Genomic DNA, 16,683 nt, shown 5'->3' with positions numbered 1-16,683 from the left:
CTGTTCTTATAATTAATTTATATTTGATCAATAAATTTAGAATATAGATAAAGTTTTTGGAACAAACATGGTTTGTTAAGAAAATTATAAAGTACCTACAATTATAATCATTATTATTGTATCACTAAGTTATCTTATTTATGAAATGCTATATTTTAATCTTGACTATACAAGGGTTTTCATAATAAATAGAATATTAATGATAAAAGAAAATCACTCAAAAAAAATACAAGAAAAGAGTTAACACTTAAGGTATATCATTCCTCTCTTCTAATAGGGTTTTAGGAGATTTCTAACATGATAGTTGGTGTGAAATACTCTTAGAAACTAAACAATTAGATAACTTGTGGTTTATAAAAACCCAACTTTAAAGAGTTGTTAAGAACTAATCTTTGATTCATCTTTACAAACACTAAATCATAAGATCCTTGGTAATCTCAAATTCCTATTATAAAAAACACGCAAATTCTTTAAATTACTCCACGACTTCTCAAATTTTAAATTCAACATGAATATAATGGCAAATGCTTCAAGTCTTGAATCCATTGTTGTTTTCTTTTTTGAACATAGGATCCTTCGTACTGGAGCTGCACCTCGAGTGCTGGATTATACATTGGTACAGATCATCTCTAATTTCTTGTTTACATTGGATTTGTTGGGTTAGAGATCACAAATGCATATCTTAGTTTCCATGCGTGGATCGTCTACGGTACAACTCTCAGTCTCGTTTGTCATTTGCACCACCTCCTTATTCCCTGCAAGCTGTTCTGATTTTTCTTCAACGTTCCTCTTCGCATTCTTGTATACCATGTACAAGATCATCTGAGCAATTCCAAACAAAAACCCTAGCACATTTGGTAGCTGAAGATGCAATCGAGAGGTGATTTCTAGTTATTTAATGGGCTGGTGAATGGGGTACTTTTGAAAGACAAACCAAACGGAGAAGGTTGAAAATGAATTGATCAATGTTACTTACTGCAATGTAGTAATCGTGTTGCAGAAGCCCATAGAAGAACCACATTACAGCATTGAGAGTAATGGAAGCAGACAATGTGAATGGCAAGTATTCTACACTTTTAGTTCTTACTACCCGTCTCTGCAACATCCAAGATTCAGTTTCTTTGATATATATTAGTACGTCCTCATTATATATAGAGAAAGCATGCATGAAAGAAATGAGACTTTGAGAAGTTATTACCATGATGCTTAATGGAGCAGCACATACAGCAACGCTGAAAACGGCACAAATCCACCCAACGACAGAAAGTCGAGGTTTGCCCTTCATTAGTAACATGGTGAGTAACAACACCACGCCAAAACTCCCCATGTTGAAAATGAGTAACAGCTTAATCGTATGCATCTGCGCGCAATTATATATATTATTTGTTTCAAGCCCAGAGAAATACTTCTTTTTTTTCCCATTCGAACACTACACTTGATCAATCTATCTCAAGTTCTACATAAAAAAATTGTTGGGTTCGTTTCATGAAATTAGTTATCGAGCAACGGAGGAGATCAAAAGTCTCACCTTTTCCTGTTTCGGTGCATATATTAGGTAGATTATCAGGTAAGTAACCTCAAAAGTACATCCAATGCTGTTTATGCTAATAAGCAAATAAGCATTTGTCTTGAGAAGACCATAATATAAAAGCAATGAGGCACTCATGAGGGCAACTGAATATGGTATTGATTGAAAACCTTCAGACGATTTCCTCTTAAAAATTGTGTAGAAAGTTGGCCTGAGAGATCAAACAAGTAGCTAGATTAGCAGCATGCATCTTCCATTACGAAGCTTTCATGGAATTTGAAGTAATATTTATTAATAATACTGTTTCAATTAATTTGAAAGAGTCTTACGCTGGCGCCAAGAACATCCCCGCTGCCACAATATTTCCTGTTCAAAGTTAGAAAGAATGGTGCATTGGATAACAATAAGAAATACGCTATATTAGTTAATTAAACCTAAAAACGGTGATCAATTCAAATCTACTCTCATTTGGGATGGGAAGAACACTAAAGGAGAGTAAAACTACACGTTGAGTAAAAAATAACAAAGCACTAAACGTTTCACACAAGTACATACCAAGCAGACCAAATAAGAAAGTCAGATGATCGTTTGACAAGAACCCCATATTTAGGCCTAAGAGGTCTTCCGCGCGCTGAAGCCTTCACTCGGAACTAATTCTGTGAAATATTGCTAAAGGAAACTCTCTAAAACATCTTATGAATCCACAAAGCAGCCACTTCAATTTATACATGTGCAATATATAGGTGTTAGGCCACTTCAGGAATTCATCAAGGCTTCCAATTAATCATGAGTGATGTTTTTGAACCCCAGAATAGAGTTTTCAAATGTGATAATACAAGGGATTTTGTCTTCTGTACTGCGAGTAGAAGTACCTCAAAGCACCTTCTCACGTAGTTGTCTTGTCTAATTCCATTATTACCACATTAAACAGTGCATGTGATCAATCAAGTGGTAACAGGTGTTGGTTATTAGATCTCTAGGATTGTTTTGCCCTATCTGTGTCAAATGGTTTGCAAGAAAATTGTATAATCCTTCACAGCCACAAGTTCTCAATCAACGTACACCAAATGAAGCTAACGAATTTTCATGAATAAATGGACTTGTGCGCAGAATCAAATACTTCAGGAAATTTATCACTCTTTCAAGATCCTTTCTCCTTGGTAAGATAAGATATGCAAAATAAGATAAGGTATTCATAAATACTACAATAATATAAATTAAAGAAGCACACAAAATTAATTTTGGTAACGTAACTTTCACAATTAAAATACCGAACAATTTTTTAATAACATCTCAAGAAAATCTTTCCAAGAAAAAGCCATTGTCTTTAACTCTACGTGGCAATCCAAACTTCACGAAGAAAACCTCCATAACTGACTTTTTTATTTTTAAAAAAATATTATTTTGTTGATATAAATGATGGTGTATCATCATTATAACTTTTATAAGATTCAAACGAACATAAACAACTATAAAAATTGGATCATCCAATAAAAACCAACGCAATAGGTAAACCAATAATTATTGAAATTTTGAAATGCATCTCATCCTCTCCATTTTAGGAACTTTCAAATTAGTTCTCTAAGTTTTATTTTTTAGGGTATTCACAATTGAAATCTTTTCTATATCTCAATTCTAGCAATATCTTATAACAACTTATCAATGGGGAACGAGTTACACTAATGGGCTTTATTATATGATACTATGCAATATAGGCTAGTATATATTTAGGAAAGGTTTATAGGGTTATTATTTTTATGTTATAATATTTACATTAACTATTATATATTGCCTAATATATATAAATAAGAAAAGTTAGCTAATTACTTGGTTAAACCTTCTATTATTCTCAATTTAATATCAGAGCCCTAAACACATTAAAACTCTATTTCCTTCTTTCCCATAGACTTTACTCTTGTTGACGTAGCACTCAACCCGCAACAAATTGCTTCCTTTCAACCACCGATGCAAACCTCTTCTTTTTCCTTTGCTTTGGAATTCTGCCTCACTGCTATCGTGTATCTTGTTGTCATGGAAACTTCAATTGCAACGATTGCCTCTCTCTGCAATACTCAATAAGTTATTTCTTTGAGGCTTACAAACACCAATTATCTTTATTGAAGAATGCATTATAGGCTTGTATATATATAGGAAAGGTTTATTAGTTTGTTCTTATATTCTAATCTCTACATTAATTATTGTATATTGCTTACATATATAAATAGAAAATGTTAGATAATTACTTGGTTAAGCCTTCTATTATTCTCAACTTGATATCAGAGCCCTAAGCACATTAAAACTTTATTTTCTTTTATCTTATAGACTCTACTCTCTTGTTGCCACAATACTCACCTACAACAAATTCCTTTCTCTTAACCACTGATGCAAACCTTTTCTTTCTTTGCTTTGGAATCCTTCCCTGCTGCTATTGTGTATCCTACTACCAAGGAAACTGTAATTGCAATGATTGTCCCTCTTTCCAATACTCAACAAGTTATTTCTTTGAAGCTTACAAACACCAATAATCTTTATTGACGAATACAGATGAGGATGTATCTTCTTAGCAAGGTGTTTTTCAATTTGTTGATGGCTCTTTGTTGTGTCTTTTTTTCATGTGGCTACAGCTAATGGTTCTTCTCTTCAGGATTATCCCTTTTTTTTTCTTCAATGAAAACAGTAAGATCAACTTATTCTGAGTGCACTCATTTCTTCTCTTTCAATGGATGGACTGCATCATATCATTGATTGTCAAACCTTGCACCGTGTTTGGCATACTTTTGAGCATGCACTCGTTTCTCCATCTCACTCTTGCATTATGCAACTTTATGGATCGTTTCAAGATCTTTGTTAGGTTGATGATTAAGTAACTATATATATGCAGAAAGAAAAAATATTATTTAATGAATTAGCAATTGTTGGCTAGCTATTTTCACTAGAGGAGTTTAATTTATATGTTGGGTATACTACATTACATACACCAAAACACTACTTTATCCAATGTTTTTCATGTACCTCATATTAAAAAAAACCATTGCTTTTGTTCAGAAATTTTATCTTGATGATAATGTCTATTTTGAATTTCATCTGTTTGTGTTTTATATTATGGATCTCAACACCAAGGCACTACTCCTTTCTGGTTAGAGTAAAAATGGTCTTTATATTTTCCCCGAGTTTTTTTCCACGCCAATTCCTCAAGTGTACAGGTCTTTTTGCGTATCTGCTTCTACTGATCTATGCCATCATTGTTTAGGTCATCCTACTTCCCATGTTTTCAATTTTTTAGTATCAAATAATAAAATTACTTGTAACTCTAAATGTTTTAATTTTCAATTTGAAGCATGTTTGCTATGAAAGTTGTTGTGTCTATTGATGGGACCTACGGGTCATAAAACTTCTACTCCACTTAATTTAATATTTAGTGATGCTCAAGGTCTTGCCCTTATTTTTTTTTTTAATGGCTTTTGTGATTTTGTTATTTTTGTCAATGCGCACACCAAATATATATGGTATTATCCTCTTGTTACGAAATTTGATGTATTTTTTATTTTCCATCGTTTTCAACCTTTGTTGAATGTTAATTTTCTTTAAAAATTAAATATATCCTATAATATCCCACATCGACGGGTGAGAAGTTGGTAGTTGGCCTTATTAGTAGTGCTAGTTGCTGACTTGTCAGACATGTTTTGGGGTCATGCGTGGTCATCAAGAACAAATCTATGAGGGCGGTAAGGCCCAAAGCAGACAATATCTGATAAGTTGAGCCAGGCTATGACATTTGGTATCAAAGCCGGCCTCACTAGTTGTCTGGTTGTGCCGACAAGGTCGTTGGGCTCCTTAAAGGGGTGGATTGTAACATCCTACATCGGCGGGTGGGGAGTTAATAGCTCACCTTATTAGTAGTATTGGTTGCTAACTTTTCAAACGTGTTTTGGGGCCGTGCGTAGTCACCAAGAATAAATTTTTGAAGGTGATAGGCCCAAAACGGATAATATCTAGCAAATTGGGTCGAGCTGTGACATTTTCAAACTGATTGCAATTGTGAATACCAAAGTTAAATATGTTATTTCATACTATTCGTATTCATTATCATTTAATTTGTCCTCATACTTATGAATAAAATAGCACACTTGAATGTTGTAATCGATAAATTGTCAAAATTGATCTTACTCTTATAGGACAATTTCAATATTGATCTTACTCTTATAGGACAATGTAAAACACTATTAAGGTTTTTGAATTATGTGTTTGAAACCTTGATATATCTTATTAATCGCATGCCTACTTTTATCCTTAGCAATTGATCTTTTTTTATTGTATTTTTCATCATTCTCCTGATTATGCTTTTCTGTGTACGTTTATATGTTTTTGTTTTTCAATTTTGTATCCATATCATAATCATAAGTTAGATTTTTGTTCATCTCTATGTGTGTTTTTAGGCTATAGCTCCTCTTATCTAGGTTATCATTGTCTTAACATCACATCTCAAAGATTTTATATCTCTTATCATGTCTATTTTAATAAACAAGTGTTCTCTTTTGACAAATCTGAACAAATTGCAACCACAACCAACATCTCTTCACCTCATATTAAGAGCGTGTTTGTTTCCGTGGTTGCTTCTGCGTTTGAAGCAAACCACGGAAACATATCGTTTGGTAAAATGAGAAACGTTGTTTACTGTGCGTAGGACCCACCAGATAATACATTTCAAACGCCGGTTCGCTGAAAGCAATATTTATCTGCTTTTTCCTTAGCGCTTGTGCAGAGAGAATTAATTAATTCACTCTGCACTGTTCAAGTGAACAGTGCAGAGGGAATTAATTCACTCCGCCTGTTCACTTCAAGAAAAGTGATGCAGCAGCTGCATTAGTTGCCTTGAAAGATCAAGCAAATCTGCCAATGAAGTTAGATGAATTTGGCAGAGATATCAACTTACAAAAACTGATGGATATGAAGAAAATGGCTAAGGCTCGTCAACGCAGGAAAACTCCTTTTGATTCGAAGAGATTATCATGCATGGAGGTGGGTAGTTCTGACGAGAAAATTAAGGGAGAATTGAGCACGGATGAGAGTGAGAGTGACAGTGAAAAAAATAATGCTTACCAGTCAACCCGTGATTTGTTGCTCCGGACTACTGAGGAGATCTTCAGTGATGCTTCTTCTAATATTCCCAACTTTCAGTGGTGAAAGAAAGATCTGAAACATGGAAGAAAGAATATTGAAGTGAACAGTGCCCAGTGAATTAATTCACTTGGCACTGTTCACGTTAATAATGTCTCCAATGTGCATTGGACCCGTTCGACCCATTGAAAATATTTTTTTAATTGTGTGTGACTTGAAAAAATATTGTTTAATATTATTCAATAACACTATATAAATTAGAAGTAGATCGTATGATGACATAATATTTGCAGAATTTAATCACAATTCCAATTTCATTTTTAATGATATTTTACCTGATTTTGTTGTATGGTTAAAAACCCATGAAAATTGGAATTCTTATTGGATGAATTTCATACGTGATGAAATTATAGATAAGTTAATGGAACAATAAAAAATATTTAACATAAAGTATTATTTATTTAATAATGTAATAGTTGTACTTAAATTTACAATATTTAAATTAAAAACCATCAAAATTAATATATATCTTTTTTAATTTTTTTATAACCTCAATTTGAAAAGTATTTTTTAACCAAACACATTAAATTACTTTTTGTTCAACCTCAATTTCAACCACAATTTTAACCAAACATATATTTTTCCAAACTAACCTCAACTAAAAATACTTTTTATAAAACAACTTTTTTCAAACCACAACCACAACCGCTACCACAATACCAAACACACTCTAAGTCTTTCCAATTTGCTTAATTCTCTATTTTTTAACTCCCTTACACTTGCAGCCTTCCTAACTCCCATCTTGCCTACTATGTTTACCCACTTGTAACAACCCACTGGTGATGACCTTAAGTCACTAAATACATGATTCTATCATGATCATACTACATGTAGATGTTCTCTTTCTTTTGAGTTGCCAATTTCCAAGTTTGATGCTACTAGTTCTCTCAATTCTGTTGTTGGTTCACTAGGGTCTGCTACTACCAACTTTGCGTCTTGGTCTGCCTCTACTGCTAGTTTGAATTTGGTTGTTCACATCTCCTTTTATCCCTTACAACATCATCAAGGCTCAGACTTACATGCCTCACAGCCTGTGGTTCGTCAACACCATATGATTCTTCATCCACGACTATAAGGTTATCAATCTGATGGCTTCTTCACTTTGTTTGACTTTCATCTCTCTCGAGTAGTCTCTCCTCTTGACTATAAACCTATTACTTTCTCTGATATTGACAAGTATGAGGCTTGGTGAGATGCAAAAAAGGCTGAAATTTAGGTGTTGCATTCAAACAACACTTGGTCTTTGGTTCCTTTTCACCCTTTAATGAAAGTTGTTGGTAGCCATTAGATGTATAAGATAAAACATCTTACAGATGGCAATATTGAGCGCTATGAAGCTCAATTGGTTGTTAGAGGTTTTCATCAACAAAGAGGTATTGATTACTCTAAGACTTTTAGTCTTGTCATTAAGCAAGTCATTATTCTGTTAAGTCTTTATATGACTTGAAACAAGATCCTCGAGTATGGTACACTTGGCTTAGGGACTATCTTGTCTCTATTGGATTTCATTCTTCTAAGGTTGACACATCGTTATTCATGTTGTTTTTAGATGCTGAAATGTTTTATCTTTTGATTTAACAATTCAGTCATGCTTCACCAATTGATACAATTGCTGAACTCAGAATTTAAGCTTCGTAATTTAAGAATTGTTCATTATTTTTTAGGAATTGAGGTTCATCCTACTAGTTTGAGTATCATATTATGGTAAGATTAGTATATTCTTGACATCCTTCACAAAGCAAGTATGTCTTATTACAAACCTATTGATACTCTTATTTCTAAATCAATGGTTATTGTGGTTTTCGATTGCTTGTTTTATGATCCTACATGTTTTTGTCAAATTGTTGGTACTCTTTAATATCTCAATTTTACAAGACCCGATATTTATTTTTATTTTGAGATAAAAATAATTGATAATGTTTCCTACAAAGAAATGTCGGGTTATATTTAATTTAATTTTTCCGACATAATATCCGTCAAGAATTTTATTGAAAAATATTGATGTGTCAATTTTTTTATGGAACCTTTATTCTTTTTTTATTTTCTTAATTCCATTAAAATTTCCATTAGGAATTACCAATGGAACAAATTCTATCACAATTTTTATTGGCAATTACCAACGAAAATTTTCCATCGTTGTGTATGTCAGAAAGTATAGATAGAGTATTTTTCATTGGTGTCTTCATTTCTATTTATCAATTTTTTGGTAATAAGAAGAAATAAGGGATAGGAGAAGAACTGTCAGGTTTTTTTTTTTTCAAATCACCAATGGAATTTTTATCAGCAATTTCATCGATAATTCTATATGTTAGCCACGCCAACGAAATTGTAGATGAAATATTTTATTTTATATTTTTTTTATTTTGTCACTCATCTATAATTACTAATAAAAATCTTTTCTCGCAATTTTCATTGGTAAATGGCAACAATAGATTTTTCGTAAGCGTTTTCATTGTTGTTTTTCAATTTTCTAGTATTCCTAATTTTTAAAACATTTATTGTAGAAAAATAAAAACAAGACCACTTTAAATATTCAGAAATTTATATATAGGAATTGGAATAAAAATCATAACATTGAAAAAATAAAATAAAAATCACATCATTTCATTTTAAACACCATTTTGCTACGATTATAATTCATTTTATGAATAGTAAAAAGAGCTTTATATGCTAGTTATTTTAACTAGATTATTGGGTCGCGCACTAGCACGAGCCTAAAAAAACAAATATGTGAATTTTTTAAATAGGTTAATTTAAAATTAAAATAAATTAAAATTAAATTTAACAAGTATTCACATATGAAAACAAAGTAAATGAATGTATATCAACTCGGTGTAATCATATATCACAAAATCAATGGAATTCAAGGGGTTTTTTTTGTTTTTGACTTTTTCTCCTGTAATTCAAGAGGATAGAAAAATAGAAAAAAAAAATTGACTAATAGATTATGTATATTGGATTAAAACTAATTAATAAATATATTATTATTAAGAAATTATTGTAAATTATATGTCATTCAATTCATCAAATTAAATTAAAAATTTAACTACCTTTCTATTTAAGCATATCAATTAAATACTTAAAAAACATATCATGATTAACCTTTTCAAAATAGAAGAAAAATAATAAGTATTTCACTTGATTTATTTGTGAATTCAAGCCAATATTTATGCTTTGTAAGAATATAAATTTGGGTTTATATTGTAGTGTGAAATTTGATGATTTAATACTTTAAAGAATATCTTTGATTTATCTTCAAATATGTTGTTGAAGAACTTTTATAGGGATTTTATATTTGATACAATTGAGCTTCATTTTTTAAAAACTTCAAGTATAGACGAAGAAAACTTGAGATCTCTTAAAAAAGTTTTTTATATATATATATATATATATATATATATATATATCATAGTATTTTTTTTGCCTAGAATAAAACTCTTTATTTATAGAGATTTGTGAGAGCTCTCGAGTTATTTTCTAATGTCACATTAAAAAACAATTTGATTGATATAAAAGTTTTGTTTCTATACATTTAAAATCCATTCCAGAGACCACTAAAAATCTATTTACTATCTAGAAAACAATTTAAAATCCATTTTTTTAAAAAAATATTAGGTATGGACTAGTTTTCAATATTCAACTACTTTTTCTAGAATTATCGAAATCAAAAACATCTTTAGTGAACTTCCATCTTCAAGTTTAGCCTGATGCAATAAACATTAAAGGTTGATGTGGTCAGAATATGGCCCACTGTGATTTTTATCTTTCTTTCTTTTTTTTAATCTAGGGTGTGTTTGTTTTATGGAAAGTGATTTTCAAGAAGTTATTTTCCAAACTTTTTTATGTTTATTTACTATTAGGAAAGTTGGTCACGGAAAACACTTTCCGGTCAATAGAAAACACTTTCTAGTCAAAAGAAAATTTGACTTGGTTTCTAAAAAAGTGTTTTTCTTTTATTTTGGACGGAATACACTTTCTGAAAATTGTAAAAAAATTAGAAATGTCATATTATTTGCTGATTATATTAAATTTGGTCCTCAAATATTTGATTGCTATATATATTTTGTTTTGAATATTTATTTTTTAATTTCATCCCTTAGAATTTAATTTTTATATTAACTTTGGTCCTCATTTTTATAATTGTTATTTGCTTTTTCCTTATCACTTTTTAATTGAAATTTTTTATCTATCAAATTTAATCATCATTCTTTTGATTATTACTTATCTTATTTGAAATAATTTATGAAATGTTAATTATTATTATTTTAATTTCTTCATCTTTTAATTTTTTTTTTTAGATTTGATCTCTATTATTTTGATTATTATTTATTTTATTTGAGATAACTTATGAAATTATATTTTTTTCAATTTCATTCTCATTCAACTTTTTAATTTGTAAGATTTGTTCCTCATTATTTTAATAAACTTGAAAAAAATAAAAAAAAAATTAATAAGTTATTTTCCAGCTTATTTTCCATGACATAACCAAACACTGAAAAGTGTTTTCCAACTTATTTTCTATTACACTACCAAACATCGAAAAATAATTTACTTTCCTGAAATTCATTTTTTTAGAATTCATTTTCTAAAAGAAAACTACTTTCCAGCAAACAAACGAGGTCATTCTCTTTTATTTTTTTTCGCATAACATTTAAGAACTGAAATGAGTGAAAATTAAAATGTGTACCAAAATATAAGTGTTTAACAAGTAAATAGCAACTCCATATATATAATACATATTTTATTACAAAAAAGGCCTTAATTCCACACGGAAAAAAAAAAAAACATTTCCCATTCAAATGTTCAAGATTTCGTTACAGCAAGGGATTCTCAATCAACAAATTGAACTCTCTTCAATTCTATCAAGGGCTAGAACTCTTTCCTTCCTTGTGATCGCCATCATATCCTCGGGCCCAAGCTAATGAAGAAACATTCACATGTGCATACGTCCATGTATAACTCAATTAATTTTACGAATCTTGAAAGTTTTAAACTATGTGGTTGTGGGATTGATTGAATCTTGCAGACGGGCTTTCTATCCCTTTTTCTCACTAAAATCCTTTTACCATATAAATAAAAATAAAATAAAAACTATAAATAGTATATTTACTTATATCTGGTCTTTATTTATAATCAACACCCTTGTTTTACTAGTTTATAGTTTACAAACAAAACAATGGCGCCACCCCCGTTGAGCTTCCATCCTTCGGCCTGATTTCTTTACACGGGTATCGCTTCCAAAGAACTTGGCATTGATGACCCCATCTCTCGATTTGCTTTCTGCACTCAAAATGTATATATAAATGTTATCGATGTTAGTATAATGTGAAAAAAGATCATGTCTATGCAATGCTTCAAAGGACTGATTGCCTGACCATCTCAGCAAGTGTGTTTTTCCAAGCCTTCTCTATCTCTTCAAAGACATCATCAATAGTAGGGCGACCTTTGCTTGATTTTGCAACACAGAGGACAGCAATTTGCAAAATGGCTTCAAAATCAACGCTGTTGACCTTTCCGTTGAGCCTTGGATCTTCAAAATCTGTTAACGGACGTTTTCCTGCACTGGCATCCTTGGCCTGCAAAAATTGAAGGGGTTGTTACCCTCTGAACTCTAGAGATTTTGCATGGTATCTAATGACTTTCAGGCACACAAGAATGTTATACCTTTCTGGTGAGCTGATCTCTGGAATCAAGATCCAACTCGATTACTTTTTGCCCAGACAATAGTTGAAGAGTAACAATACCAAAGCTATAGATGTCACTGGCACATGTTAGTTTGGCATTGCTCATATATTCTGGGTCCATATAGCCCATTGTTCCTCTAACATCCGTGAAAACTTTACTCTCTTCCATGCCGAGCATCTTTGCCAATCCAAAATCTGAGAGTTTTGGCTCCAAATTCTCAGTCAGAAGGATGTTGGTGAGCTGTGAAACATGCACATAGATTCAGTACAATTACGCACATTTAGAACCACATAATGAGGAAACTGCAGGAGAAGCAACTACCTTGATGTCTCTGTGGACAATGCAGCCATCTATAAAATGGTGAAGGTATCTCAATCCAAGAGCACAGTCTCTTAGGATCTTAACTCTTCGTTCCCATGTCAGTACAGTATGTTTACCTGGATAAAATAGATTGAGGCATATGATCAGAAACACCCCAGGGACAACACAAAGCAGGCATCATCTGGAAGCACCCATTAACTCAAGATGCTAAACAAAAAACACTGAAACGTTATTTAGAGATTGACAGGAAGCTACTTAGGAGATGTTGAGACAAATTCCCAGCTGCACAATATTCATATACAAGATACCGGTCGTCTCCTTCGATGCAGCAACCAAAGAGACAAACAAGATTTGGATGCCTAACCCTGGAAAGCCCTTCAACTTCCCTCTGGAAAGAATTACATGAGTTGCTTTTATGAATGTGCTTGATGGCTACTGCTTGGCCACTTGGTAGAACACCTTTGTAAACTTCCCCAGCGCTTCCTCTCCCTAGGGTCTTCCTCACCTTGCTGTGGTTAATGGCATTCTCAATCTCAGCCTTGGAGAATCTATATAAGCCAGACCATGTGGTGATATCTTTAGATTGAGTTACAGGCTTAGGACGCTTCTTCTTGCCCTTGCTCACGTATTTTATCAGAAGAAAGACCAGCAACAATGTGATGATTGCTATAAAAATAGCAAATATCACTTTCACCAGAGAATCTGATAAGCTAAAGATCTTTATGAGTATTTATCCTTCACACGATGATCCACGCGACCAAATAAGATTCCAAGAAATGATTCAATGAGAAAACAGAATAGTTGTACTTACATTTGATTTGCATGTATCCTTCATCTGTTCACAAACAATACTCTAAGCATCAGGAAGTGAAATGGGAAGTAAATCGAGAAATAAGATTTAAAAGAAATAGCAATGGCCCTTACTGAATGCATCTGAAGCTGGCAAACACCTGTAGAAATCATCAATCCAAGCGCTATTCTTCAAATTTTCAGCCACAACAGAAATAAGAACTGCCACCCCACATATTATTTTTTCCTTCTTGTCATTAGCGCTGACATTTGATATTCGTATCTGATAATCCCTGAAATCGGATATTGCCTCTATGCAGCTGCTACACCCATAATCGTATGAAGAGCTAAAATTCGTACACGAGGCTAATGCTTTTTTGTAATACCACTGTTCCGTTATCGATGACAAAGAAAATCTCGAGCAAGCACTTCTCTCATTGTAGAGGTCATCAAAGCCACAAGAAGCCGGCGACACAGAGTTTTGTCCAGGAAAGCCATGGATACATTCCATCCATTGATCTTTTGGAAGCAAGATGTCAACATTGGTGTTCGATATTGCACGCGAGGCTAAGAGTTTGGTCAGATCGTTGAGCAGATTACGACAGCATAATGTTGTGCTGAAGCTGTCCCAGTCCTTGATTTTCTCCTGGTGGCCTATGCACTCACCGGTTGGTTCGTAAGGGAATTCCTTGAAGTCCAAGACACAGTTACCTGCAATTAAATTTTGTTGTTAGAGCTAAGGGCACATACACATAGAAACTTCTTCCATTTTTTGTTATTTAATTACTCAAAGCATATGAATATTAAAAAAGAAAAGAAAAGGATGGAGGAGATCAAGGAAAACCTGATGTGCCATTTGGTGAAGGGAAGCCATCTGATGACAAGACATGAAAGAAGAAGATTGTTGTGTGCAGGAAGACAAGCTTAGTTGAAGAAAGAAATCCTCTCCTAATCATGACAACTTGTGACCTAATTTCTTATGCCTCAAAAGCTAGCCAAGCCCATGAGCTAAAAAAACTACTCCATGATTTTCACTTGAGAGATCAATGCCGCTGAAATTTTTTCTGTTGCAGAGACAACTTACATAGTTATAAATGTCTAGTTTCCTTGCAACCATCGCTTCATCGAAAATACGGATATGCTTGTTTATTACAGCTACCATGTAAAACTTTGGTGTCTCCGTGTCGTCTGAACATAAGTGCGTGTTTTATCTTCCAAATTGAAACTCAAACACACTATGAAGCCGCATATTTGGTGATGTTTTAAATGATTATTCTTCTTGCCAAGATTATTAATAACAAAACACATCTTCGGTAATATCACAATTTTGCATTTCTGATCGAATAATAATGTGGGTGAAAAGGGCAATGATGTTTTCCTCACGGCGATATACAAGAACATGAAGATTCCCAAATAATTAACTCCTTTTTTTATTATCATCATCAGCCTTAATTTCTAGTTTCTTCCATTTCTTTTGCTAGAAATTACAGAAAGTTTATGTGTGTACTTGATTAGCTTTAGTTATGTATGTATATTATCTTCGACGGTAGAATTAGGGGGCTGGAAGGAAAAATATAATTTCAGCCGCAATCCTTTATATTTCAATATCAAATTTAATAATTTTATCGATAAAAACTTATATTAATATTTATATTCATAATCTATCAATAAGTATTGTACTCAGACAAAAACAATCTATTAAAAAAAGTCCTTGTTAGTAATTTCTAGTCTGTCAATGAGTTTATTAATAATAAATTTATTGATGAATTTACAGATAAACATGTAAAAAAAAATTATTCATTTTATTTCATCGGTATTTTTCTCAAAATATTTGTCATATAACTAATAGAATATCATATGCAATCTTGTCGATATTTTTATTTGTTTGTTCTTTAATTTGGCTTTTTCAAATTAAAATTTTTAATTACATTCGTGATTCTCTTATGAATTTTTTTTCAAGTTTTATTTTATAGACAGATTCATTAATATTAATGATAATGACTTTGATATTATAAAAAAAAATATAAATCAAATGAATAGGTGACTTGATGATGATTGAGAAAGTATAATCTCTATTAATTTTCTAAGTAAATCTTAAGTTTCGTGTTCATATGAAATTAACTTTCTAAATATTTATTAAATTATTACAAAAATGTATTCCTGAAATCATTTGAGAAAAATATTTAATTCGATACATAAACTGAAATGAAAATCAATATCATAATCCAACCAAAAGATTGTATACAAAATTATGAGCTAAGTTTAACTTAACCTCAATTCTTTTTAATAAATTAACGCGTTGGGTTCAAGGAGTATATATTTTTCATTTTCAGAACAAAATTTAAATTAATAAAAAAAATTAATATAAAATAGAATCCTGAACCAGAGCTAAGCCCGAACCCAATTCGATATCCTTTATCATCTCCAAATGCAAATAGGAATGTTAAGAAGATTTTCGTGGATGGTATCATCCTATCAATTACTTGTATACTCCACGTGAATCAAATCAATTATTTATGGGTTATGTAAAATATTTTTTATTAAATTAAATATAAATCTATTATTATTTTCATGAATTGGGATCCATAAGAAAAAACTGATTTACTATAATAATATATGCTGGGATAGTCAAGATATTATTAGGTTAAAACCATGCAACATTTGCATGGAATTTGGTATTAATGGTAGTGTTCATGAGAGAGTTCTGTGCAAGTGAAACGAATTGCTATAAACTTTACAAGGCAGTTTGGATTTGGATGGTAATTTTAGTCAAATCTATCATATATTTGATATCATTCAATTCAATCCAACTAAATCAAATGGATAATGCCAATTATGGTTATTGATTTTCCGGATGAAGGATGAACACTCAAAAATCCCATCCTAACTCGATTAAAGACTTGTTTGAAAACGCAGTTTAAACCATGTTACACCAAAATTTAAAAAAGAAATTATTTAAAATTAATTTTTTTATATCGTTTTGATGTGCTTACGTCAAAATAATTTTTTTAAAAAAATATTATTTTAATATATTTCTAAGCGAAAAACACTTTAAACCACAACCATTACCACATTCTCAAGCATACCCTTAAATGTTATCCAAAATAGTCAATGTAGTCTATATTATTATGCATTTTAATTTAAACCTAAAAACTTCAACTTCTATGAAGTGTAGGCTTTTA

At 31.6% G+C, this 16,683-nt stretch overlaps 2 protein-coding genes across 2 annotated transcripts; both read right to left on the bottom strand.

Annotated features, from left to right (window-relative positions):
- Nucleotides 1-660: 660 nt before the first annotated feature.
- LOC133668100 (bidirectional sugar transporter SWEET9) lies at nucleotides 661-2,132 on the bottom strand. The gene is made up of 6 exons (XM_062087845.1): nucleotides 2,084-2,132; nucleotides 1,858-1,894; nucleotides 1,529-1,739; nucleotides 1,199-1,360; nucleotides 977-1,096; nucleotides 661-861 (listed from the first exon to the last, which is right to left on the bottom strand). The coding sequence occupies exons 1-6, from the start codon at nucleotides 2,130-2,132 to the stop codon at nucleotides 661-663; spliced, it is 780 nt and encodes a 259-aa protein (XP_061943829.1).
- Nucleotides 2,133-11,478: 9,346 nt separating this feature from the next.
- On the bottom strand, nucleotides 11,479-15,682 carry LOC133668334 (probable receptor-like protein kinase At2g42960). Its single transcript, XM_062088111.1, has 8 exons — nucleotides 14,346-15,682; nucleotides 13,637-14,212; nucleotides 13,524-13,547; nucleotides 12,968-13,414; nucleotides 12,713-12,828; nucleotides 12,371-12,631; nucleotides 12,082-12,282; nucleotides 11,479-11,986 (listed from the first exon to the last, which is right to left on the bottom strand). The coding sequence occupies exons 1-8, from the start codon at nucleotides 14,455-14,457 to the stop codon at nucleotides 11,927-11,929; spliced, it is 1,797 nt and encodes a 598-aa protein (XP_061944095.1). The 5' UTR covers nucleotides 14,458-15,682; the 3' UTR covers nucleotides 11,479-11,926.
- Between the last annotated feature and the right edge of the window lie 1,001 nt (nucleotides 15,683-16,683).

Source organism: Populus nigra, chromosome 11 (assembly GCF_951802175.1).
Source record: "Populus nigra chromosome 11, ddPopNigr1.1, whole genome shotgun sequence".
NCBI classification, from domain to species: Eukaryota; Viridiplantae; Streptophyta; class Magnoliopsida; order Malpighiales; family Salicaceae; genus Populus; species Populus nigra.
Note: the sequence above shows the minus strand (reverse complement) of the source record. Positions and strands in the feature narration are given on the sequence as shown.

What these genes read in the sequence shown, in the direction of transcription:
- LOC133668100 (XM_062087845.1), bottom strand. Translation starts at nt 2,132, where the DNA reads ATGGGGTTCTTGTCAAACGATCATCTGACTTTCTTATTTGGTCTGCTT. An exon ending in TTTCTTATTTGGTCTGCTTG is followed by an intron (nt 1,895 to 2,083) that starts GTATGTACTTGT and finishes AACTTTGAACAG; the next exon opens with GAAATATTGTGGCAGCGGGG. An exon ending in CTGCTCCATTAAGCATCATG is followed by an intron (nt 1,097 to 1,198) that starts GTAATAACTTCT and finishes TGGATGTTGCAG; the next exon opens with AGACGGGTAGTAAGAACTAA.
- LOC133668334 (XM_062088111.1), bottom strand. Translation starts at nt 14,457, where the DNA reads ATGATTAGGAGAGGATTTCTTTCTTCAACTAAGCTTGTCTTCCTGCAC. An exon ending in GAGATCAGCTCACCAGAAAG is followed by an intron (nt 12,283 to 12,370) that starts GTATAACATTCT and finishes CAATTTTTGCAG; the next exon opens with GCCAAGGATGCCAGTGCAGG. An exon ending in AAAACACACTTGCTGAGATG is followed by an intron (nt 11,987 to 12,081) that starts GTCAGGCAATCA and finishes TTTTGAGTGCAG; the next exon opens with AAAGCAAATCGAGAGATGGG.